At 44.6% G+C, this 27,942-nt stretch overlaps 1 protein-coding gene across 4 annotated transcripts in view; it reads right to left on the reverse strand.

Moving 5' to 3' along the window:
* Positions 1-18,017: 18,017 nt before the first annotated feature.
* Positions 18,018-27,942, reverse strand: part of ATP7B (ATPase copper transporting beta) — a 479,681-nt gene continuing 469,756 nt past the window's right edge. For all 4 annotated transcript variants that reach the window (XM_085621784.1, XM_085621786.1, XM_085621783.1 and 1 more), the window contains one exon: positions 18,018-18,504. In XM_085621784.1, coding sequence (XP_085477910.1) covers positions 18,234-18,504 — 271 coding nt within the window. In that variant the 3' untranslated portion in view covers positions 18,018-18,233. The remainder of the gene's footprint in view (positions 18,505-27,942) is intronic.

A 27,942-nucleotide genomic window follows, 5' to 3' on the forward strand; every position in this document is an offset into this window, starting at 1 on the left:
GCAGGCCACCATGCCGGTGATGGCTGCTAGTCGAAGTGAATTGAAATTTGTGACCTACTTTATGCATATTTATGAGGTAGGTCGAATTACAATTGACTCCAAATCCTTATTTGAGAACCTCCCCCGTTCCATCCACTACAGCCAAAAATCTTTGCATCAAATTTGATTCCCAGGTCTCCTTCTCTTTGAGTTCATTCCAGTTGCTGCATGAGAAAACTGTGACCCATGCCATCATAATTTCGAGATGAGGCGATGGCAATTCTCTCTTACTAGAGGCCCCCAATTATTTAATCAAGTATCTCCAGACTTTGTATAACGCAGCAGTGAGACTAGTTCTTTACATTCCCAAACGCCAAACTGTTAATGCCTCGGTCAGTTTACAAAATCTGATTTCATTCCTAAAATGTTAGTGCACAATTTATAACCACTTTTTCCGAATTAAATCTTTGTTCCTTTGGCAATATATATCTTTAACTGCTTGTAAAAAAATTGCTAAGTAAATACTGGAGATCTGGTAAACATTATTTGTGTGATTGGCATCTCTTTTGCTCCCTGATAATAACTCAGATCTGAATATACGATCCCTCCTTCCAAATGTTTGCGCTAGGATGAGATTCAGGCTCCTTCCCTGCACGCTGGTTTATGCCTTGATAACACCTGTGTTGATCCCAACCAGGAGGGAACTTTTAGCTAATACGCAACTGCTATGCAGATGAAGAGTCTTCAACAGGGCCTCTGTCCTAACTACCAATCATGTGTCATGTGAGCACCTTATCTGCCCACTTGTCCTAACCCTTCAGACTCAAACCCCACAAACACAATTCACATTGATACCCACAACACCTAGCCAGAAACCCCCTTCCAGAAGGATGCATCTAACATATGTGATCCCATTTATCCTTGCTTTCATTACAAACAATCTAGATTTAATATTAATCATAGATCTCTTCTCATGTCCACCACTTCACTTAAATTTGATAAGCCGATCACTGTTGGCTTCAAAAGCCTACATCAAACCCACTTGATAAAATCAGGCACCCGGGGGCCGATTCCAATCCTGGAAAAAGGCTGTACAAATCGTTGTATGGAGCGTTTTTCCCGTACAACTCGTACCTGGTAAACTTTTCTTACAACCTAGGAAGTACGATTCGTACAGAAAGCCTCTTTCCATACAAATCGTACAAAAGACCATACAGCTAAAATAAACCAACGATTCTGATCCGGAACAGCTTGCACGCGACGTCTGTGTGTATTTAAGCAGCGGTTTCCAGCCCAGCAAGTACGATTCGTCCCTATGGCACTCCGTACGGCTCTTTTCTTATGGGAGCCAAAAACAGCTGTAAAAGCAGAGTCCCCAGGGGTACGAGTCGTACAGGCATACACCCCCGTGCGTTGTGTATGTACGGTGCGTACCCCAACATCGCGTACCCCAACATCGCATACCCCAACATCGCGTACCCCAACATCGCATACCCCAACATCGCGTATGTACTGTGCGTACCCCCAACATCGCGTACCCCAACATCGCGTACCCCAACATCGCATACCCCAACATCGCATATGTACGCACCGTACATACGCGATGTTGGGGTACGCCCGCCCGCGTCCGCCCGCCATCCTAATAGACCCTATGTGTGGACCTGGTCTGACTTGCTGCTCTGCTTGAATGGCTACTTCTAATATCTGTGTGCTTTGCATGGTCATTGTTGTTTTTCAGTGCCTGTCTTTCTCCTCTGTCCCTGTTTCTATTTACTGATTTTGTAGCTAGGTTTGCCCTGTGTTTTAGCATGCATTGCCCTATCTGTTTAATTCGAGTTCTCTGTTGGTCTTTATTGCAGAATCATTGTTCTGTCTTTCCAAGAATCTTGTAGCATGTTCAATCTACCAAAGCTTGCTTTATTTGCCTATTTAGTCGACTTACTCCAAACTGTTAATCAGGTGCAATTAATTAATCAGCCAACTCATACTACAGGATACAACCTTAATCTAACTTTCACCAATAACCCGGCCATATCCTGTCTTCCTCCACTCCCCCTCAACTGGTCTGATCACGCCGCCATTTCTTTCATTTTTGTAATTCCTCCATCGACCTCGTCTTGCTCTCTTCCCGACCATCAAGGGATCACTGACAGAATATCGACGATCAAAATATCGAGCTGCCAGAATATTGCTAACAAAATATAGAACACCAGAATATCGAATTCCTATCTACAAACAGGTAAGTACAAAAATATCGAATCCAAAATATCGTTGTAAATAATATAGTTTGTTATCGAATTTTTTAAATGTCTTAAAAGTAAGGTAAAATAATGAAATAATGAATAAACATGCATTTTTTTATACATATATATGTTAGCTTAATAATATTCAATATTTTTAATGTTGGATAGCGGGATGGTAAAATGTACTATTCCCACTCCAGTGAGTGCAACAGTAGGGAAAGCGTTGGATAGCGGGAGGGTAAAAATTACTATTCCCACTCCAGTGAGTGCAACATTAAGGAAACCGTTGGATATCGAGAGGGTAAAAATTACTATTCCCACTCCTGTGAGTGCAACAGTAGGGAAAATGTTGGATAGCGTAGGGGTAAAAATTACTATTCCCACTCCATAGAGTGCAACAGTAGGGAAAGCGTTGGATAGCGTGGGGGTAAAAATTACTATTCCCACCCCAGAGAGTGCAACAGTAGGGAAAGTGTTGGATAGCGTAGGGGTAAAAATTACTATTCCCACTCCAGTGAGTGCAACAGTAGGGAACGTGTTGGATAGCGTAGGGGTAAAAATTACTATTCCCACTCCAGAGAGTGCAACAGTAGGGAAAATGTTGGCTAGAGTAGGGGTAAAAATTACTATTCCCACTCCAGTGAGTGGAACAGTAGGGAAAGTAATGATTTAATAATTGAATAAAAATAAATTAATTATCAACACCAATAAAAAATTCATTACAATTAATTACCTATTACAAAATATTTAATAATGAATTAATCATAAATACCAATAAATATTATTTATTTAAAATTAAATACCTATTAATAATTAATTAGCACCAAATTAATTTTCAATACCAACATTTTATAAGTAATAACAAAATACCAAATAATAATTAATTAACAGCAAATTAATTATCAATACACAAAACTAATTTCAATAATTACTTAATTACAATTAAATTACTTCTCACCCTATTCCCCTATAAATCCACAACCCACTCCGAATAATAAATGAATACAATTAATATAATTATCAATTAATCAATTAATAAAAATTATTTACCAATTAATAAAAAGTAATTATCAATTAATAATTAATTAACAATAAATTAATTATCAATACGAATACATGAAAATAAATAATTACTTAATTACAATTAAATTACTTCCCACCCTATTCCCCTATAAACCCACAACCCGCTACAGAACTAAAACGCAAAATTAAATTAAAAATATTTAATAATTCCTACAAATTAATATTTAATTTACTATAATTAAATTACTTCCCACCCTATTCTCCTATAATCCCACAGCCCGCTACGGAATTCAATTACTCAAAAATTAAACAACACAAAATTCATTACTTTAAAACAATTCAAACATACATTTTAAAAATAATACATACTTTTAATACATATACTAACACTTTAAACGCTATCAAAAAAATCGATATTTTTAACAACTATATTATGACAGTCGATATTACTAACTTCGATATTATGAAAATTGATATTTCTTACCTGAATTTCGATATTCTGCACCACTATATTTTTGCAATTCGATATTCTGTCCATTCTAAATTAAAAACTCTATATTCTGTCCAGTCGATATTTTTTTTCTCGATATTGTGACTAGTTACCACCATCAAGTTCCTACACTAAAGTTTTCAAAGAAGCGTCTAACAATTTGCAAAACAATACATTTTCACCCACACAAAATATGTCCTTAGCTGCCATTAATTTTAATACCTGGATGACAAAACCCCTAGGCGTAAGACTTCAAATTCGGCCCACCTCCCCTTGTGCTCCTTGGTTTAACCCTACCTTCAAACTTCCTAAATCCAAGTGCAATCATCTTGAGCGCATTTTGCGCAATAATAATGAACTCACAGCAAAAATTGTGCTAAAAAAAAGCCCTTAAGGCACATCACAAAATGATTTACAAAACTCAAGCTGATTTCTTTGTCCACTTCATTGTCACCTCGAATTTCTCTCCGAAGGAAATTTTTCAGTCGTAAATTCCTTCCTCCAACCTTTGACTCAAATCCAAACTACTCCCTCACAAGATCTTGGAGATAACCTGACGCAGTTTTTCAGGAACAAAATGAATAATTTATTTAAAGACTTCCCTGCTGTTCCAACCTCTGACACAACCCAGTTTACACCATCCTTTGCTCCTATCTCCGATGGTACCGACCTTGCCAACTTTGTCCCCCTTTCTGAGCAAGCTTTTTTGGACACTTGCCACACCTGTAAATCCGGCTCTCTGACCGATCATTGCCCTCCAGCCATCCTTGCCAGAGGCGTACACGACATTGGCCTCATATTTAGACAGATGATCAATTTACTATCGGCACTTACTCAGTGCCTCCTTCCTGGAAGTCGACTCTTGTGGCTCTGCTTCTAAATAAGCCCTTGACCAACCACTGTTATTGCTAACTACTGGCCCATCTCTCGCTGCCATTGCCAACCAAAATTCTTGAGAAGAAAATTCAACAACAACTTTCAAACTGTTTAGAGATCAGACTCCTACTCAATGACACACAATTCAGCTTTCATAACGACTATGGCACAGAGAATGACCTGCTAGCTGACAAAGAATCTGGACTCTGTCTTCTAGACAAAGCTCACTCTGTCCTTTTATATTACTAGACCGGTCAGTGGACTTTGACACTATAGCACATTCGATTCTGATGGACCATTTGCCCAATATATGGATCTGTGGAGAAGCCAAGAATTGGATTTTCTCATTCCTATCTAATTGCTCCCACAGAATATAATTCTATCCTTTCCAGTCCCCCTGTCTTTCGTATGGTGTCTCACAGGGCTCTGCATTGAGCCTGACACTCTTCAACATTTGCATTAACCCCCTGGCCAAGCTTGTCCAATCCATTGGCATCCAAATTGTGTCTTATGCTGATGAAGCCCAGCTGATGAAAATCTTTCTCTGAACAGTCCTCGGGGCTTCAAGACAATCTTAAGGAATGCCTCTCTGCAGTAGCACACTAGATGACATCTAGCTGCCTCAAGTCAACTGGGGATTATATGAAGATCCTGTTTTTCAGGCAATCCTACTCATTTTGGTTCTATCATGGTGGTCTGAGGACATTGGCTCCCCCGGTTCATTGACTACAGTCACAAATGTTAGCATCAAACTTGATTCACAGGGCTCCTTCTCTGTCAATGTTACCACTGTAGGAGAGTAGGATCTGCTTGTTATAGTTACCCCCACTTTTTGCTGATGTTTCACTGTTTTCGGCTTAGTCTGGCTGGGATCCTGCTATCCAGGACCCCAGCCTAGCTGCTTTCTCTCTAAATTGATTGCATGTATTTTAGGTACACTCCAGATTGGATTCTGGGTTACCCTTAAAAGTCCCTAGTATATGGTATACTATATACCCAGGGCATAGGTACCCCAGGGGCCTCTTGGAGGGCTGCAGTATGTATTATGCCACCCCTGGGAGACCATTCAAAATGACACCACATGTCTGCTACAGCAGCCTGTGTAAGGTGGTGCATGCACCCCTTACTTAGATATAGGTTCACTATATCTATCCTAATCACTGCACATATAAACCTATCAGTCACCCCTATGGTAGGCCTTATCAATCCTGAAGGCAGAGTTCTGGGTTTTATGTGAGAGGGTGCCCATGCATGAGCAGAGCCCCTCTGCAGCTTTCGGGACCTTTATTCCGGGGTTGTTTGTGATGCAGCCAACCATATACTCTTAAGTGCATTATAACCTTGCGGTAAATGCTAACTTTAAAATGGCTGCATGGAAACATGTCGTGTTTGGTGTCAAACACCTTGGAATCATACCTCCACATCAGTAATTGGTGTGGGAGGTATGATTCCACCCTCCTAGAGGGAGAAATATGACAACACCGGTACACCCGGTACCAGCTTAACGGAACCAACCTGGCATCACAAAATGGATGTTGCCAGCCACAGACACGAGTCTGCCCCCTGCTGCTGGACAAAACTCCGGCAGGGGAAGGCTGGACAATAGGTTTCCTGTCACAGGGAGGTGTGACCACCTCCCAGACAGGCTTTAGTGTATTGGGGCTGGGTGGGTGCACTCTGAGAGTGCTTTGATGTCTGCACTGGGGGCACATTTGGTGTCCCTGTGCATAGTCCAGCTCAAACCGGTTGAAGGGGCTATCAGCCCTTGCCCTGGCGCAAAACTGGACAAAGGACATGGTGTAGCCACTCCTCTGTCCTGACCCTCCCATAGGTGGGTTCCCAGAGTTTGTGCCAACCGTTCCTTGGGTATAAAGTAGGAACCCCTGGCTACAGGACTTTAGATTTACCTGGACGAAACTCTGCTACAGAAACCAAGTACTTCAACTATCTACACTACGTTAGATGACCGAAGAATCTCCCTTGGAGTAAAGGAGTTACTCCCCTGCAAGGCAGGCACCAAAGACGCATCTGACCAGTTTGCATCTACGCAGGTCCTGAAGGACTCCGAAGATTTTGCAACACAGGAGGTGGGTTCCTAAGCTTCCCCGAGGCCGACCAGTGCTCTCAACAAACTTGAAACCCGCAGCCTTCGTGGGGACCGTGCAACCCGAACCCCTGGACACCTTGCACATTCGCAGCAGCATATGCTTTTTGGTGATCCCTGAGGCTGTGCTTTGGGCTACTTGTAGTCCTGACCCCGAGCAGTGATTCCACTGAAGATTACTGGCCTACACTCCACGAGCGCTCCGTGGGCTGGTATTTTGTGTTTCCTCTCGAGGTCTCTTCGCGATCCCTGGTCCGTCATCCTGTGGGTCCCTGAGAAGGGTACTTTAACTTTCAGTGGGCTTTCCTGGTTGCTCCAGATGTGCCCTGACTCTCCATTGCTTGGGGAGTCCCCTGGACCATGCTGGTCCGCACCGAAGCATCTTTTCTCTGACCGCGTGGGTTGCAGTTGCCAAGGCTTGTTGGTCTCTAATCCAGACACTGAACCGCCAGGACTCGACTTCCTTCATGGGACAGCTCACCTGCGAACTTTGGTTGTCGTGGACGTCTCCGGATCCCCGTGGCTGCAGAGTCAAGCTTCACCTCTTCGCACCTGAAACACCCGACGACGGTGGGCATTCGTCTACCGAGCCCCTGGTCACTCTGAAGTGACCCAGACTCTGTCCCGACACCATTTGACACCTATGCACCCGGCTTCCCTGGGTTAGGTAACACGAGGACTCCGGTGCTCACATGGGTGCTGGCCTTAGAAACTTCTAAGTTTGGAAGGGTTTGCTCAAAGTCCTCTCCTAAGTGTTCTTACTCTTTAAAATTCCAACCGCGACTTTCCCATAGGATTGTACGAAGCTCGCAGCTGTGTTCTCACACTGCACGCGTCCCCCGTGGGTCCCCTGTGTCACTACCTTGGGTGGTTTCTTGGGGTCCCAGTGATTCTACGTGCTCTAGGCACTATGTCTAGTCACGTTGTGGTTGTTATACCACTTTCTTAATATATGGTTTGGCCTCCCCCTAGGGCCCACTGTGTATTGTGCTATTTACTGTCGTTCTAGTGCTTTAATATTGTGTATCTTGTTCTCTAATCTCATAAAGAGGTTAGTAGAAAGTGTTTAGTAATAAATACATATATTTTATATATACCTTGTGTGGTTCTCCTTTCATTTAGTCAGTCAAGAGGTTATAATCTGGTAAACCAAGCTGCTTTACATTCCTTCAAGACTTAGCCTGAAAGCTGCTCTCCATAGCTATCACTAGGATAGCTTTCTATAAAGGTTGTCTTTAACCTAATCATCAATAAGGGTTGTTTGGACTGGTGCAAGGTGCCCACTATAACTAGTGGACAGCATATACCAGGCCAACTTCTCACAACCACTGTATCCACTTCTTGCTTCTCAATCTTGAATGCTCTGAGAAAAATCTTTGAGTTCATTCCAATTGCACTCATTTGGAGTAAGCCTGAAGTTGTGACTTTGTCCCGGTTCATTGCAACCAGATAACCACAGTTGACACTTTGTGCTTTTAGGCACTATTTTTACTTAAAACCTTGAAATTGCAAATTTCCGGTTCTATTGTTTGCATTTTTGTCAGTTTGGCCTGATATAATTTATTAAATTTTACTCGATTTTTCTAAATTGGTGTGGTACTTTTCTTGAGTTGTGTTCCCGCTTTACTACTGTTTGAAGTGCTGCATAAATGCATTACACACTGCCTCTACGGTAAGCCTGACTGTTTTTGTGCAAAGTTACCAGAGGGTTGCACATAGGATAATTTGGGGGTTGCTTGTGCCTCACACTGACAAGAGATTGTTGTTGTTGTTTGAGTAGGGGTTCATCTGTCTCAACCTGTAAAGCCATTTTCTACAACAGGCTTCTCCCACAGGAACACCTGCCACCACCTACTCCATTCTTCACACATTTTCTGTTGGGCTTAGAGTAATTGAGTGGCCAAGTCAGTGTCACAGCATGACACTTCCAAGAGAGCACTGGAGTGGACTCATGAATCACGTGTCCTGCAGGTTTGAGAAGAGGATGATCTAATGATAGTCTGCAGAGATATCTTGCTTTTTTAGGAAGTTCTATATTTTTGAACAGAAGGTGACACATGCCAAATGAGAGTGAGTTGACAGGTATGTGACAAGCAGGCCCTGAACCCAATGCCATGACCACTGCTGTGTGTTAACTTGCAGCATGGAGCACACTTGCAAAGAACTCTCAGGCTGGAGGTGGGATTTCTGGGAAACATAGCTTCTTAGCATTCCCCTGCAATGCACACCTGTGCTCCACCTGCTCCTGTGTGGTAAAGTCATTCAGACCTGCCAAGGAGTTAAAAAAAAAATTAGACAACCAGGTGATTGTCACGGTGCGGTGCCTGTGTGTTTCTTTCTCACTGCTGCTCATGGACAAACCCAGCGATTGTTCCCACCTACATTACGGAGGAGCCACACGGGTTCTCTCTCACTTCATAATATATCCACACCCTAGACTTTATCAGGGATGAAGGGATCCTGTTGCCCTTGTAACAGATGCCCCTGCTTAAGTGGACACCAGTAAGAGGATCTATAATTTCAAATGTCTGAGTGCTACACTCTTATTGCTCTGGTTGGGCAATAACTGATCCACAGGTTATTCTTTGCTCTCCAAACTTTATAGTCTGAGAGCTGTTTGGTAGGATGATGGCTTTTTCCTCATCAAGTGGGAGCTATCAGGCCCACCAGGTCTGTGTTGTTTTTCTGATTTGTGTTCCATAATGACTGACAATGGCTTTGCATTATTGCTAGACATGTGACGTGCCACCACCTCTCATGTATTGTGAAACAGTGATCCACCAAAATATATCATAAAATAAAACCTATAAAAGTAGTAAAATTCACCAAACAGCATATAACCTGATGCTGCTTAAGGATACATATTTCTCGCATTTTTTAAGTATTAGTCTGATGATAAATCAGACAGCTGAACAATAAATAAAATACTGCTGTTTCACTGGCTCCTGGCAGGTCAATATCTACAAAGGAGACTTTTAGGCAGAAGTAGAACGAAGCCTCATTACAGTCCCAACCCACATATCACTATGCATTGTCCATAGACACCTTCCTGTATCCGCAACAGAGTTGCAAATGTTACCTTAGATCAAAATGTGTGCCGCCACTGGGAAACAGCTTTAGAATTTGTCATATTATTGGGCAGTTTGCTAAATGTGTAGATAGACCGGAAAGTCCTTATTTTGTCTCCCACAAGTTCTAGAGAGGTGATCCCAAGACATAGTATTTATTCCTCCATAGTAAGTTATATATTTATGGCCATATTTATTAAAAAGTAACGCAGCGCAGCAAGTCACCTTACTGCGCTGTGTTACAGGGAAAGGGCAGGAATGCACCGCATTTAACACAATAAGCCGTATTCCTGCATTTTTCCCCACCACTGGTGCACAATGGGCCGCTTAGCGCCAGTGCAGACACCCTCGCACCATGGTGCAAGGGTGCCTGCGTTGCATGCAGGATTGTTTTCGTGCAGAAAAAGGCACCTTCCTGCACAAAAACAATCCAGAGGCATATTCCTCTTTCTATGTGTGCTGCAGAATACATAGAAAGTGGACGTAACAAGGAGAAACAAAGTATTCCTCCTCGTTACGCAACCCCTAGGAAGGCGTAGCATTTTTGTGCATTCTGAGGTCTACCAGCAATGGAAAATCTGGGAATGCGTCAAGATCCATTGGAGTTGCATGGGAACATCTACGCAATGCCTATGGATCACCTACCTTGGGCAGAGAAACACAACTCAGCAATTTGCGCTGCGTTGCTCCTGATTTATCAAACCACTCAGGGCCAAGCAAAGTGGCCTTGATTGGCTTGATACATCGCATTTTGGGTTTGCATTGTGCATGCATCACGTTGTGTGGTACAAACGAGACCCAAACCCTTGATAAATATGCATCTTAGTGTGTTTTGGGTCTGTGGGAATCTTTTAAAGTGTGCAGTCCACTAGGAATTTTCATCCTGGGATATTAGGGGCTGAAAACAATACCAATTGTGAGATCAATCCTTCTCAGCTATTTTTCGAGATAAGCCTAACAGGGTTAGGCTACAGTTACGCCTTAATCAGATACTGAGGGGCAGATTTACAAGCCCCTTGCGCCACTTTTGCATCATTTTTAACATGGGAAAAGTGACGCAAAAGTGGCACAAGGGGCTTGTCAATCTGCCCCCGAGAACTTTGCTTGTAAAAGCAAACACAAACGTTCCAAAATCCTTGCACTGTAGTGTACCTTCATAAATCAGAACCAAACTTAACATGCACAGCCAAAGCAAGCACACCTTTAGTTTATTGTTTTAATATATCCACTCCACACAGACCAGAAAAGCACAAGAAAGGCCCACAGCATGAGATAAAATTAAACTCAGTGTTGCAGAAAGCACTGTCATGTGTACAGTATATTATAGAAAAAGAGAAAGAATTTGAGCCCCATTCATATTCCTTATAAAATACCATAATTGTCTTTGATGAGCGCCTGCTTTTGATTTCAACTTCCTGATGATATGTCTACTATTTTGTGACCTCTGATTCTGCCCATTAATTTTACTTTTTTTAAAATACTGCTCTAATAAACTATGAATGTCACATTTATAAAGTGTATATACCAACAATCTATTAATATAAAATATGTTTGTTTTACGTGCATTAATAGGTATTGCTTTAGATTTTACAAATATTTAAAATTCCTTTGAAGCCACTGCACTTTCATGCAGGTAGGTGCATAAAAATGAATCTTAGTATGGACACTGGAGACATGAAAAGTTTTGGCAGGTGTGGACAATCCTTCATGACACAAAACAAGATCATAAGTACCGAATGGAGAGGGAAGTGACAACAACTGCTAGTATGAGCAAACCCCTCACCTCAACATTCCAAGATTATGACATGGTCGATAGCACAACTGTAATGTAGTAGAATTCACTGGGGAAAAATACGATTCCTACCTTAAGTTTCCCTCCTTCATACACTATTAGAACAACATCAGGAAAGATACTCCAGACATTGCATGCCACGCACTCGCATGTACACACACACACTGTCTCTCACTCACACAAATATCTCGAAATGATATGTAATCATGCATCCACTCTGGAAACCTTCAGGGTCTCCTTAGACTTCAACTTTAGAACAGGTATCCTTCTTCCTTGTTCCTTCTTCGTGTTCCAGAGTCTACCTTTGTTCTACTTTACTATGTATTCTGGTTCAGATTCAGCCCTAGGCACATTGCAGATATTACCACCATCACCTAACTCTAGTACACCTTTGTGCATTCCTTGAACATCATTATGTATACTTAGAAGAGGGCACCTTTCCCTCACAAAATATCTTTTGTGTTGGAAAGTAGAAACCTTGAAAGACTTTGCTTTGCTTTGTATGACTGTTTCAAAACCTTTGTAAATGTGGGCAATGTTTCATGTTGCACTTTCATGAGATGCCTTTTATAACCCTGGATGCCAACTAAACTGATGTTCGACATCATTGTTCTGATGCATCACAGGGCCCAAGCCTATTCTCCATTTTAGTTTCACATTTTAGCTTGACATCGTTTTTTACTTGTGACTTTTTACATGCTTTGTACTTACACATTAATGTACTGAGAAAGTATTATACACGCTGTTCATTTCTTAGCAAGCATTATTATCATGCTATTCGTACACTCTGTCTAGGGCTAGAGCACATAGAACGCGATACCCTTTTATTTGGCTGTCCGGCTAAAGACAGCTTTACGACTCCGGACTAACCACTGCATCAGCACTGCAACTTTGACACAGTGCGATTGGAACAGAGCTTTGCCTCTGCACCGCATTTGGCAGAGGAACACTTATGCTGAGATTGTCCATGAACGCAACGCACTGTGATGGAGATGCAGTCCTGCTGACTCTGACCTCTATCCTGCAAAGGGCGATAGCATGTTCTGCACAGCCTGGCTTCCTGATGTATCATACCCAGGTTTGGAGGTTAGCCTACCCCAGGAGATCAAGCAGAGGGTACTCCCACTATGCTCTTGTTAGTGTAGGTACAAAATAGGTAGGAGCATAATCATAGTAACGTCATATTGGTTGAACTGTTTATCTGTTTCACCATTCTTGTAATGCTGGTTACTATGCTTTGTTTCTTCTGCCTAATAAATGCAGCACACTCTTTCTATGCAAGAATGTGATTGTCTAAATAAATATGTTAAAACCTAATTCGTATCTTTCTTGTGTTTACCTTGGGCATGCAAAAGTAAAACAACGAACAGGTAGATCTGTTTCCACGATTTCCTTGGTGAATAAAGAGTAGTCATGTTCGAGGTCGATGATACCATCTGGTACCCTGGTAAAGTTAGGTGTTCAGATGGGATACTGTGAGCTAGCTAGGAACCAGGCCAACTTTCTCTGATAAATATGTGTAAACTGAGTTCCCATCTATGTTGCCCAGAAACACAGTCCTACTAAATGTGTAGGAACTGTATAACACCATCCTGCCACTCTAGATCCATGGAGGTAGCATTTTTCCCCTCACCCTGAATGGCTGCCTGAGGAGCCAGGGTAGCCCAGTGGCCAGGTTTCCAACTTGTCTTGATCTATATATATTCAAATACCAACAACATTGCTACTCTCTCTCCTATTCCCAGCTCTAGCCAATGTATATTTGAATGCTGTTTATTATGGAGCATTCTAGGGATCTGTGAAAAGAGGAGCAATGTTTGTAGAGCAACTAAAGTGCCGAGTTTAGGGGCTGGCTTCATGTGTCCCTGTTCGACAGCCTCTACTGTTGTTTTCAGATAAACTCAACATTGAGGGCCTATTATTATGTTTGTCACTAACTTGTATAATTATGCTGTACAGTCTCACCAACTTTTTAGTGTGCTCTTGTCCCAGTTGTTGTTCTCCTCTTCTTGAGATGGTCGCAGGTCGGCTTACTATCAAGAAGAGTTTATATATGGGCACCATCTGTACAGCAGCAGACGAGAAGGGCTTCCTCTGTTATGTCCTTCAGCACACCAGGAACCAGTAGAAAGGGTGCAGAAATAATGTTTTACAGCTGAAATTGTAAAAGAGCAGAGGGTTCCCTGGTGCATGCTTTGGTGGTGGGTGAGCAGAAACAGGAAGCCTGAACCAGTAACGAAAAGCTGCTGCATCTCTGCTTGTTTCCTTTGCTCCTCAAGAACCCCAGGTGCATGGTAGCCTGAGGGGAATTATAATACAAACTACCATAGAAAGAACTCGTTGCTAGCATATATGGGGAATAACACAAAAGTAGGATTCATCAAATGGAATAGCCTTCTTGTTTAAAGAGGTAGCATGCTTCATCATCGGGCCCCTCCTTGCATCTCTCCTAAAGAGTAGATAGATGCAAGCTACAACCCATCAATGTATACGGGAGCTTAGGGCAATAAATAATTATCTATGCCACTCGTATGGTCTATAGGGGTGTGAGGGTATGCAGAGGGGAATAATAGGCTGGGAGGGAATAAAACTACCTCTCCACTTTGGCAAATAAGTTTGAAATGCAACATTTAAATACTACCCCCATCTGTGAAGTTATATAAGATGTTGGGCATCCACCCTAGTGATCCGATCTGTAGGCCTGCAACGAAAACTGATAGACTCACATCATCAGACAGGGCAAAGACAATACATTTGTGGGTGTGACTCAAGAAGTGTGCACAGTGGTAAAGTGGATACACATGTATAAAAACACTTCAAGAAAATGCAACAATACTCACGCTGAGATATTTGTCTCACCAATATGATTATATTTTTTCACTTCATCCTCAGAGTTGGCGTGAGGAAGGTGGTAACAATATGCTTTGGCGGGAGTGACGGTTTGGCAGCCATTTGCAGCGGTGTCATATAGGGAGGTTATGTGGTGGTGGGGAAGACCATGGTGGTAGTGGGCTAGTATGCAGTGATGGTGCTAGTACTCTGCTGCATAGTGAAAGCCCCGGTGATGGGGCTGACTGTTCCATACTGTACTATGGTGTTGTAGAACAATCATGATGTATGTAGAGCTGGGGATGTTAATGCGCAGCTGGGGTTGGTAATGTAGCTTGGGCACTATTGTAGTGTCGGACCGGTAGAGTGCTGGGAGTGATAGTTAAGTAGTTTGTTTTTGTTTGGTAGCAATATGGTTCTGTGATAGCTCTGGTAGCATGGTGAAAGGTAGCAGTGTGGTGGTAGGGTTGGTATTCATTGGTAGGTGATAATGATAGTGAAGAGCTGGATGGCAACAACTGTTCCTGTGGTAGTGTAGTGCTGGGGAGTGGTAATGTGGTAGTGGACAAGAATGTGAACATTTGGAATGGCAGTGTGGATAGTATTGTAATAGTGAAGACGGTGGTGCAGGTATGGGGAATATATGGTGACAAGAAGTGCTCTGGGGTGGTAGTGCAGTGCTGGGTTGTTTGTTTAATGCTCTGGGGTGGTAATACAAGTCTTTGTGGGAAAAGCAGCATTGTGGCTGGTAGTATTTGTAGGGGGTTTCAAGTGTTGTGCAGGGGTGGAAGTGCAGTTCAGGAATTAAAGCGCAGTCATGGGAGGTGGTAGTACAGTACTGGGATGTGGTAGTGTGGAGGTGGGGTCTGACAGTGTGGTGCTTGCAGATGGCTGTGTAGTTCTAGAGGTTGTAGCGGGGTGCAAGGGTGGGGAAATACAATAGAGGGGAGACTGAACTGATGGATATTACTGGTAAGTGGGAGTGCATTTTTGTTGCTGATGGGTATAGGTATACAGATGACAACAAAGTGGTGGGGCTTTAGTACTTCGGAGATAGGAGTATGATCTTTTGAAGCGAGAGTATGATGGTGGGTGTGATAGTGCAAATATGAGGGGTGGTAGTGTGGTAATGGGGCGAGGCAGTGGAGTGACAACAGTGGGGTGATGCCAGTGTGCTGCCCATGCATACTGAACAGGGAGGTCTTTTTTGGGTGCACGTTCTGTTTTTTTGGATGCACTCATTGCAAGAGAGCAATCCCACCAATTAAAGTGTTGTGATGCAATGGACCAATGCCAAGCCTATGTGCTTGACTGAAGCAAAGTCCTGCAATGGTTCCTACATCATTACCCTATAGGCGCATTCACTCTGCAAAGAGCTAAAGGTGGTTCTAGCCAGCTTACTACCACAAATGGTTTAACATTATGACAACAAACACCAGAATTGTGCTGTATATCACTGTATGATAAATTAGCAGCAAGTATTTTGCATGTTAAATGGATATCTCCTTCAAAGTGGCAGCTATGGTGCTGGGAGAGGGCCAGGCTTCCTGTATATGAGGCAATTAAAATGGTGGGACAAGAGCAGCAGAGAGGACCACAGATGGAAAATATGAGTAGTAATTTCCTTAGGGCATGATAATGTCCAATCCAATATTTCATTGTTCCTTTAAGAGGGTTGACCCAGTTAACTTGTTTCCATCTTCCTCACTCCAACTTACTTTATCCACTTTTGCGTCCGTAAATTGCCAAATCCCATTATCCTAAATAGCTCCATCATTTGTAGAAAAGACTTGGGGTGAAAAATAACAGAACCTGCATGACGCTTACAAGCAAATGCATCTTACCTCTTATCATTCCGAGCTTCATCCCTGACACCACAGTGGGTCAGTGGTGACTGCCTGTGAGTGAAATGAAATACAGAAGTGAGGGTACTCTAGCTCACAATATTTGCCTCCAACTGAGAAATGTAGTCACCTTTCTAATTAAAAGATCATCGTGGTGCTGTGGAGTGCCAGTACTCTGTCCCATTTGGCAAGAGGCAAAAAGCACGGTAGTCACAGCCAGGTACTACCTATCCCGTTCATACTCTGTTTATTACCCAAGTGACTACGGTGTTGTAAATCTCTGAATGCACTGGTCACCCGCTAGCCAGTAACAAGATCCCCTGTCTCAGCTCCATGATCTAACTCTGCGGCAGGGCTGGAGGCCTTAACACTGGGACCCACTGCTCTATCTTCAGCCCTTGTGTACTAAAGGGGAAACAACCTTTAAAACGCAACTATTACATCGCACTACACTTACAACGCAGGCATTACAACGGAACATCCTTTACAACGCATGACACTACAACGCATACCATTACAACGCATACCATTACAACGCAGACACTACATCGCATGTCACTACAACGCAGGCATTACAACGCATACCATTACAATGCATACCATTGGAGTTAGAATATTAATTTTTAACCCCTACACTATCCAACACTTACCCTACTGTTGCACCCCCTGGAGTTAGAATAGTAATTTTTACCCCTATACTATCCAACACTTACCCTACTGTTGCACCCCCTGGAGTTAGAATAGTAATTTGTATCCCTATACTATCCAACACTTACCCTACTGTTGCACCCCCTGGAGTTAGAATAGTAATTTTTACCCCTATACTATCCAACACTTACCCTACTGTTGCACCCCCTGGAGTTAGAGTAGTAATTTTTACCCCTATACTGTCCAACACTTACCCTACTGTTGCACCCCCTGGAGTTAGAATAGTAATTTTTACCCCTATACTATCCAACACTTACCCTACTGTTGCACCCCCTGGAGTTAGAGTAGTAATTTTTACCCCTATACTATCCAATACTTACCTTAAATGCAATGTAACATTATGCGTTGTAATGGTATGCGTTGTAAAGGTAGTATGCGATGTAATGGAATGCGTTGTAAAGGTAGTTTTTTAAAATGCATTGTAGTGTCATGCGATGTAATGGAATGCGTTGTAGTGGATGTTGCGTTGTAAAAATTGCGTTGTAAGTGCATGCGTTGTAAAAGTATGCGTTGTAACGTCATACATCCGTACTAAAGCAAGTCCTCTTCACTGCCGATCAAGAGTCAAGCAAAGGACCACATAAAACGTGTGACTGCAGCACTTCCAATTCTAGCAGCTGATTATTAATATTCTCAAGGTGCAGCACCGCCATTAATGCTTGTCTAAAGCACAGGTCATCTGCTGACCTTGGGCCAAGGCAATGTGAAGAATGACCCCTGCCTCAAAAGAGCTGTGGGCTTTAGAGCATCTACATTTTAACATCATGTGATCTTTTCAAAGTCCTTTTCTGCTGATACTTCGTGGAGCCCAGAGGTCTTTTACAAAATATGAACCAGAACTTCAGTGTCACGGATTGCATGATAATTACCTACACGGATATGTTAAAGTGAACGAATCAGCCACACAATTTGAGTGCACAGAAAGGCACAGTTTTAGGATCTCACGTGGATGCACAATTGTGTGGCCATGGATACGTATAATACAAAAGTTATGGATTATTTTGGAAATGACCTCACCTAAAATGAAAGTTTATCACCTGAGAGCCCTATAAATTGGTAGGTATTATAAAACACTCTTTAATATCAAACATGTAAAAATATCTTAACTCTTAAGGCTTTCTCATAGATAAATCTCAGCTATTTAGAAGGCTGGTGGGTGGTCGGTAAAATGTTTCTTGGCTCGTGCTGCTGTGGTGCTTTGGCAGTAGTCCTTCCTTGTTGTTGCTGGCCTGACACTTCCCCAGTACCTCCTGCATGTGCAGGCATCCTGCAGCTCTTCACATGAGCTGCTCCTCGTCTGGATCGTTGATCAGAAGGGACATTGTGTCGTGAGCATTCCTGTTATTTTTGCGCCTTCCCTGTTTGTCTGAGGTGTGGGAGGAAAGTGACGCTTTGCTGACAAAGCTGATGTCATCCCAGTCCTCGTCTCTGGGGAGGTCCCGCCTTCTGTCATCCATTCCAATATGGACGCTGATCTGCGACGGAGTGAGAGGTTTCATACATCCCTGTGCTCTGGCTTCATACCGTTCAGTATCTGGTTTCTTGTAGCTAATGAAGAAAAGCAGTACAAATTAGCGGTTTAGCAACAAGCACTTGACGAACAAAATGATATACCCTGCAAAATCTATGAGAAGCTAATAAATGTTGATGGGTGATACTGGGAACTGTAGGTAGGCAGAACTTTTTGTATTTCAGCATCTGTTACTTTTACTCTGTCATAAATACAGCGATAAGGCCAGATATGTTTTTTTACAGATAGAAAAACAAAGTTTGATGGCTCAGTGGACTAAATTGTCTTGGTAGCTGCCAGTAGACATTTTTTACGCGAACTTAGAGGCCAGTTAAGAAATACACATTTGCACACTACAGATATATTTTGTTCCTGAGCTCATGCATGAAATTAAAGGAGTGTGATTTGGCAACAACTAAAATTGTTACGTACTGAAATGCACAGGCCATCAAATGTGTGGTCAAAACATGGTTAGACCAGGTTCATGCATTCTTGACCATAAATAAATCATGGAAAACCATGGCTTGTCTATGAACATAATAGCTAGGCAATGAATGCAAACAAGGTTCTGAAAGAGTTGGTTGTATTTCCATTTCTCTTTGTATCCGTCTGTCCCTCTGGATGTCACTCATTTTCCACCTCCAGTTCTTATGACAAGAGGCTGGTACATACATATTTGTAAGTTATGTATAAACTAGGGGAGGTAACCTATTCTAGAAAGCCTTCTGAGTACATTGAACTGATTTCTCACAGAAGTGGAAAGAGCAAATTCAGTAACAGAATTCAACAAGCATTGGCAAAAACAATATAACTGGCTTATAATTGTAAATGCAAGGCAGACCAATTGGCTTTGGCAATGCTTGTTTTCATTCTCATTCCAACCTGTTTGGGGCTGCTAACAGATTACAAACTACGGTATGTGTGACCGGAATGAATGGCCATAAAGGCTTGCTTGTATGCAAAACACTATCACATTTTCTGTACCCAACTTCACGCCCTCAGTAAGTTGGTGGAAACAACAAAACTCCTGAAAAGCAAAGCTGTTCTTGGATTGAACTGAGTCCAATGGCGACCCAGGAGCAGTTGTGTTTGTATGACTTAAAACAGTGTTACATATCGAGCCTGCCATAAGTGCCATCACACACAAGCCCATGCTTGTCAGCGACATCAGCAGTCTTCTTACGGTAGGATGCACCAGTCAGCTTTCTCAATGTAGCAAATACAAATGTATTTGTGTTCACATATTAATTCGATGCTCCTTGCTTTACAACTTTGTGCGGAAAAAAAGTTCAAGACAAAGAACCTGGGGGCATATTAACAAGGCGGCGATATGAAATTATCGCCGCTTTTGCGTCCGTCTTCGCGTGTCTTGCTGACTTAGCGCCCGTTTCCAGCACGTCTAACTTTGCATCGCTAATGAGATGCAAAGTAGGCGTGGACTTACGACTACTAACTTTACGTCCGCGGAGCTTCCGGCCTGCAGGTGGGGATTCCGGGCGGTGGCGGAGATTTAGCCATGGCCGAAATCTCCACCTCCGGGCCGGAAGCTCCGCCTCCGGCCTGGAAGCCCCGCCTCCGGCCCGGAAGCCCCGCCTCTGGCCCGGAAGCCCCGCCTCCGGGCCGGAAGCTCCGCCTCCGGGCCGGAATTTCCGGCCCGAGTGCGGACGTAAAGTTAGTAGTCGTAAATCCATTCTGTGAATACCAAAAGTAGTAAGTGCAGTCTGTGAATACCAAAAGTAGTAAGTGCATTCTGTGAATACCACAAAGTAGTAAGTTTAGGATTTAGTCTTAAGTTAATTCTGTGAATCGGGCCCACAGTGTTTAAAGTTTAAACATAAAGAAGCCCATTAGGATCTCGGGCTGATCGCCACCGCCCGCATGGCGGTGGCATTCCGCCCGAGATCCGGCCCCTCCCGCCACACATTTCCACCCACCGCCATATTACTATGGGGGGGGACCGCGGCGGATGGAAAGACAGTCCGCCACTTTTCCACCCGGTCAACAAGTCGACCAGGCGGAAAAGAGTTTAATGTGGTGGCGGTGTCTGTGAGACACCGCTAGCCATATTACTATGGGCGCGGAAACATGCCTTTTCATGGTGGCATTGCCGCCACGGAAAGGCATGCGGGAATAGCTTGCGGGGGCCCGTTGCGGGCCCCCAGGGACTCTGGGGGGTGCACATGACCCCCTGCATTTCAATAGACAACATGGCAGGTACCGTGTGGTGCCTGTCACGTTGTGCATTGGAATGTGCGACATGCATTTTTAGCATTGCGACGGGCGGTGCTTTCAGCACCACCCGCCGCAATGTTAAATATGCGGGATGCGCCCGCCACTGTGGCGGGCGCATCCTAATTGCCCCCACGGGACCCCTGCCCTTGTGGCGGGCGGTCCCTCTTCACGTCGCCATCCTATTGGTGCCCTAACTTTCCATTGGAGCCAGCTTGGAGGCAGACTGCTGCACGGCATGCAAGCAGGCATCTCTCGTGTCCCCTTGGAGGAGTGTGCCCTGGGTGTGCCCCATCTCGCCCAAGCTTCAAGCCAGCCCTGACCGATGCTTCATCAATTTGCATGAACTTCGGCCAATGCTGATTGGATACTGCGTTTTAGACAGCACATTTGTTACTATTTTACTGTACATGCACAGGCATTATTTCAGAAAATATTTAGGGCCATATTCATGAAAAGGCACACTTCAGTCATTGACTCCCCTCACTCTGAGTTGCAGCATTCTTCCCTTCCACAAGGAGCCAGTCCTCATAAAAAGTACTTGTCTTAACTGCCAGGCACTGCTGTGACAACAAAATATTTCAGCTTTTAGACAACTTTATTTTTAGTTTGATAAAACCAGGCTGCTTTCCCAACAATAATGTTTTTCAAAAATCACTGCAAAATAAGCACCAACAAAGCAAAAAGGTTGGAGGTCAACACCAAATCTAATGGCCTACCAATGTTTTTATAGACGTGGGTGGCGAGATGCGCCAGTATATCCTGCAGTTACATTTTATTGGAGTATGTGACACAAATCACATGCCACGTAAAAGTATGGCCATGATAGGGTATGTAGAGATACATTGTTCTATTTGCATCTGTTCTTTTGCTCCGCACGAAATAAATTTTGAAAGAACCTTTCAAAATCGAACTTCCAAAGTTTCATGATATTTTTCTTAAATGGTTATTGACGGTGTCTCTGTTAATGAAATTACTATATGTAGCTTCTGATTAAAGTATTTTTCTTCAAAAATATTTGGGGGCAGATTTACAAGCCCCATGCGCCACATTTATGCTGCCGTTGCGTCACAGAAGTGATGCAGCGGCGGCGTAAACCATGCGCCACGTTGCGCCTAATTTACAATGTGACGCATCTAGGGAGATGCGTCACGTTGTAAACCCCCGCGCCACATTAAACCTGCGTCAGGTTTCATGTGAGCGTTCCTGCGCAGGGTAGGTGTTCCGTTGCAGGAACGCCTCGTAAAAGTGACGCAGTGAAATCTACAAGATTTCACTGAGTCACTTTCCCGAGGCCGCTGCGATAAATCCTTACACCTGCTTGAGGCAGACATAAGGAGTGGCGCACCACGTTAGGTATGGGCGGCCCCGGTGCATTGCTGGAGCCGCGTCGCGCTTGCGCCACAACTCCAGCATTGCGTCGCCCTTACGCCACAGGATGCGACACGCATTGCCCTATCCTTGCGACACGGTGCGCTGCATTGTAAATGCGACGCATTCCCGGTGGCACAAGGAGATAGATGCGTGTCGCATCTTTTCTGGCGCATCCCTGCTGATTTGCAGAGATGCGCCAGAACTTGTAAATCTGCCCTTGGTTTTTCCCTCATGTGAAATGCATATCAACTTTGTCAAGGGAATTGAGAGCAACTACTGAAGGGGTATAACTATTGTTTTCAATCTTGGCAACATGTTTGCCTTCGCTTTATTGTGATTGCTGACACAAGGAAGCATACGGGTCACTTAACTCTCAAACAAGGTCTGCTTAAGGCCATATGAACCATGAATAAGCTGTTAACATGAGCTCATATCTCAGCATCACCAGTTTATTCAGATAATATGACATCATAGGCCAGATGGTGGATGGTACGGCCCACTCCCACATCACATGGAGCCTCAGACAATGGTGCCGGTACAATTCTGAGAGACAGGGTGCTGGTCAGGGACACCAACTCACTAAAGACATAGAGTTGTGAAATATCCAAATGCTGCTTAAAGATAAAGTGTACGTAATGAGAGATTTCCATTTAGTGCAGGATGGAAAAGTGGGGAGGTCCTATGGGGCATTTTGGAGCACACGCTAACATTACCACGGCTAAAAAGTGGAGAGTAGGTTATTGTCCTGAAATTTGAGTATTGCTCTGGATTTCAACTTGTACAAAAACATCATACTTTTTCACAGCACAAATGCTGTCAGGTAAAACTTGTCAGAATTTGAATAGGGAAATTGCACAATATTCTGGAGTTCGCAGCTCAGAACAGGGGAAAACTTGTGTGTAGAAAAGGGCCCTTTCTGACATCAGCACCCCCCCTAACACTTTTTGTCTGGTATTTTATGTGATTTTGGCCAGAAGTGAACTGGGTTCCTGCTAACCAGGTCCCCGGTGCCAGATCTCTTTCCCAAAACTGTGCAATTATTTTCCCCAATTGGCGATACCTTTAGTACCATCTGTAAGTCCCTAGCAAATGGTACCCCTGGTCCACACAGGAAGCAGCACAAAGTATACCACCCCAACGGACCCCTCACCAAGCTCATGCAAACTGCCACTGCAGGTCACGTATCTTAGTGCAGACAAAAGTGAAAACACAATTTGACACCCAGCCTGTGCGCCATGCCTGCAGACACTGCATGCAGTATAGGTAAGTCGCCCTTACAGCACTAAGGCAGGGTGCACTATACTACACATGAGGGCCTAACTGCCTGAGAGGATATGCCCCCGTAATGGTCAGTTCCATTACTGCCAGTATGAGTGATAAGGGAACCCATTTTAAAAGCATGTGCTGAACATTGGTAAAAATGAGTTTCCCAGCTACATGATGGCTTTACCGAAAATAGAAATGTTTGGTATCAAACATCTCAGATTATTAAACCCACAATGATGCCAGTGCCAGATTTAGTAATACATGCACCCAGAGGGCACCTTAGAGGAGCCCCCGGAAACCCTACAAGCCACCGGTGTGCTGACTGACTGGTTCTCGCCAGCCTGTCACCAGAGACGTGTTGCTGACCCCCCGGGTGAGGGCCTTTGCTCGGTTATATGATACAACCACGCATGCCTAAACAATGCGGTCTGAACCACGACCGCGTCTTAACCACACATACCTTTACCACGCATGTCTTTACAGTGAATTTCGTTGTAGAGGCATGATTGCTTAAGGGATATGCGTGGTAAAGTGTACACACCAGCCCCCCCTGCTCTGTACCCTAACACCCGATACCCCAGCTCTGCAATCCACCCTGCCCAGCCTTGAAACTACCCCGACTCCCCACCGAGCCGCAAAACCCAGCCCCTGGCAAAAAAAACTACCCTGACCCCAGCCCGCCTGCCCTGAGCCCTCAAACTGACCCCCATCTCTGAAAACGACCCCTCCAAACCCAGCCCTGAGCCCTAAAACCCCACCCCAAACCTATAAATAACCTCGACCTACCCCAACCCTAACCCCCACCCTGAGCCCTGAAACCCAGACCCCAGCCCTAAAACTACGCCAACCTACCACCGCTCTGAGCCCTAAAACTGGCCCCAGCCCTAAAAACTACCCCCCCAAAACCCGGCCCCAGCCCCACTTACCAGGACTAGTCCCAGAGCTTCCTCTCCCGATCCTTCCTGTTCTGCACATCTAGACTGTTGACTGCCTTAACCACATGTATGCGTGGTTAAGGCATATGCATGGTTTGAGGAAGCGATATTCTGCTTGTGCTGAAACAGCCCGCGTGGCTAAGCCCACGTTGTAATGGCTTTTTCAGCCCACATTGTAATGGCTGTCTCTCCCTTTGCTCTTCGGGGCCCATAAAGCAAGCCGGCTCGATTGGGGGGTGCTTTGCATTTCTGCCCACAGGATGACCTGTGGATTAGTATTCCAGGGCTGGGAAGCTTCAAAGAGGCCCACAGCCTTTGGTATACAAATCAGGCTTCTGTCACAGGAGAGAAAACCAACCCTCTTTGTCCAGAGCCGCGTGGCACCAGGACAGGCGGGAAAATTACCTAGGCAAGTCAGGCGTGATCACCCTCAGGCGGTCACTACCTCTGAACTGGGCTACCTGAAGTGGATGCGACTTCAGAATTGACCATATTGGTGATAGAAAATGTAGGATCTCTGGGACAAGATTATGCCCACTTCCCCCAGGAAGTGGTCATATAGGGGGTGTAGTGACCCCAGGGGTAAGTAGCCTATTGGCTACTACCCTACACTTTCCTAACACCCCTGAATTCAGTATTTAGGGGAGCCCTGGCACCATGAAATCAGATCCTGCCAACCTGAAAGAAGAAGATGGACGTGAAAAGTCACAAACAGCAAGAACAGAAGATCGAGCAACTGACTTGGCGCCAACCCTGCTGGCCTGCCTGCTGACTTCGACAATTGCACCAAAAGCCAACTTGTCATGCAGATGCTGAGTCCCCAAAGCCCGGGAGACCTGCCAGTTATTCATCCATGAACCAAGAACTACTGTGGAGCAGCGACCTGCTCCCCTGCAGCCTACAGGCAACCCAAAGAATCCTGAGAGGACTTCAAGACCGCTAAAACCCGATGCCTAAGGACACCACTGCACCATTTGCTCCAAGCCCGAGCTGAAGTGGGCCAACATGTCAGTGTAGTCCCCCAGCCCTCCAGAGACGGCGTCCACTGTGTATTTGCCTCTCGTGGACTCCTCTACATTGCCTGCAGCCTCTGCTCGCAAGCCCTCTCTACTGTGATTGGTCCCGGTAAGAAAAGCCCGACGCCTAAAGACACCTCTGCACTCATTGCCCCTGGGCTGTGGAAAAGAGGACCAAAATTGTCCCAATGTCCCTGAAAATCAGGATGCCTGAGCCCCGCCTGTTGATTCAGCCCAATTGGCCTCCCAGTCAAAGCCTGAAGCCTCTTTACGCAAACACCGATCCCCATTGTGTAATGTTAGGCACCCAACGCCGTTTGCCCCCCTGCACCCAGTCTCACTAGTGCTGCTAGTGGTGTTCTGCTGGTGCTGCCTTGGACCTTGCCCACCACTCACCTTAACTCCTGGCGTTTGGTCCCGTAAGTTGCTGTACTGTACCTGAATGCTGTACTAGTTGTTCCTCCCGTAGGATAACCTTGCAGCTTCTAAAAGTCGACTTTTTGAATATAAAATTCTTTTTATTGCAAAACTTACTTATATGATCTAGTTGGTTCTAAGTAAAATTTTCTCTTAGAAGGCGAGAGGTAGGAAGTCAGCTCCACCGCAGAGATAATCTCCGTAGGGCCTGGAGGAAAGTCACTCCTGCAGTGTTTAGTCTGGCTTTTAGAACCCCCGCATTTGAAAAGGGGGAGGCAAGTGACAAAGCCCTAGAAAGATGGGAGGCCTCCATTAGCAATACCTTCGACAGCATCGCCCCTCTCAGAGTAGTGAGTGCTCAGGAGAGGGCGGCTCCAGCCCCCTGGTACTCGGAATGCCTTAAAAAGGAAAAGGCACTGTGTAGAGGTAGCAAGAGAAAATGGAGGAAAACTAAGCTGCCGGAGGATAAGCAGGCCTATAAACTGGCACATAAAGCCTATATAAAAAGCTGTAATACAGCAAGAAGAGATCATGTGGACACGTGAATATGGGAGGCAAAAAACCCCGAAAGTAAGCAGTCCCTCTATTCCCCCTACCCAAGGGCTTTGTGATGATCTAGCCAACTACTTCAAGGAGAAGATCGATAAAATGTATAGCTCTTTGGGGGTTGGAGAGGTATCGAAGGGGATAGTCTCCTCTGGGAGGGATACTTCACTACCCAGGCTCGACTCTTTCGTAACTATCACCACTGAGCAAGTGTAGTCAGTACTTGCGGCGACGAAATCTGGCTCGCCGATTGACCCAGCTTTGCCGTTTATCATGTCAGAACTAGTGCCGGTCTTATCCGCCTCGCTCTCGGAGGTTTGCAACATTTCTTTGGCTACGACTACATTTCCCAGGAAATGGAAGAAGGCGTACATCAAACCTCTGCTGAAGAAGGCGCTGGCAGACCCGGAGGACATGCAAAACTATAGGCCGATTTCCCTCCATCCATGCTGTTCCAAGGTCATGGAGACATTGATTAATCAACAACTCACGGGTTTTTTGGAGCAGTATAATTTGTTGGACCCCTCCCAATCGGGCTTCCGAGCTGGCCATAGCACCGAAGCGGCCTTGGCGGAAGACACAGATACTATAAGGATTTCATTAGATAGGGGGATTCCGACAATGTTAGTGCTCCTGGACCTGTCGGCGGCCTTCGACACCATCTCTCACAGCATCCTGCTGGACAGGCTACGAGAGATTGGTGTCGGAGGTATGGCCTTGGCCTGGCTACAAAGCTTTTTGAACAACAGAACACAATGTGTCCAATTGGACACATTTGTGTCACAGACCACGGCACTGTACAAGGGTGTTCCCCAGGGGTCCATCTTAAGTACCACCTTGTTTAACATCTATGTGGCTCCTCTGGCTGCCATTATTAGATCTTGCGGTTTTGAGACAATCTCGTATGCAGACGACAGTCAGGTGATAATCCCCATCGAGCCGGATCCCGTGGCAACCAGAGCTAAGTATAATTTCTGTATGTTGAAAATAGCCACACGGATGAGCAACAATTTCCTTCAGCTAAACTCCAATAAAACAGAGATTCTCTTGTTTGGGAAGGCTGAGCAACTATGGGCAGCGGACTGGTGGCCTGTGGAGCTTTGGGAGGGACCCAGTCCAACAAAGCAGGCAAGGAACCTGGGAATTATGATTGATAATAAACTTTCTCTGGAGGATCACGTGAAGACACTCTCGGGTACATGCTTTGGAATGCTGCGAATGCTGAGGAAGATCTTTCCGTGGATCCCCCTTAAGGCCAGAAAGACCTTAATACAGGCACTGCTAGTTAGTAGACTAGATTACGGTAACGCACTACTAGTAGGAATGAGGGAGGATCTATCATCTAGGCTGCAAGTTGTTCAAAAGACAGCAGCGCGGCTGGCTCTCAACAAACCGGTTCGTATCCTGTCACTACCTCTTCTGCAAAAATTTCACGGGCTGCCCATCAGGAAGAGAGCAGTATTTAAGCTCCTGACCTTAGTGTTTAAAGCACTGCAAGGGACGGGCCTGGCATACCTAAGGAAGGAGTTCATTCACTATGTTCGTGTACGCCAACTTAGATCGAGCAATAGGAAATTGCTCTGCCCCTGCAAAATCAGTAAAATTAAAATGGGTGGGCGTGCTTTCTCTCATCTTGCTCCCTTCCACTGGAACAGACTACCAGATGAGATCCGAGCCATATTGTAATAAGTTA

Source organism: Triturus cristatus, chromosome 8 (assembly GCF_964204655.1).
Source record: "Triturus cristatus chromosome 8, aTriCri1.1, whole genome shotgun sequence".
Taxonomy (NCBI): domain Eukaryota; kingdom Metazoa; phylum Chordata; class Amphibia; order Caudata; family Salamandridae; genus Triturus; species Triturus cristatus.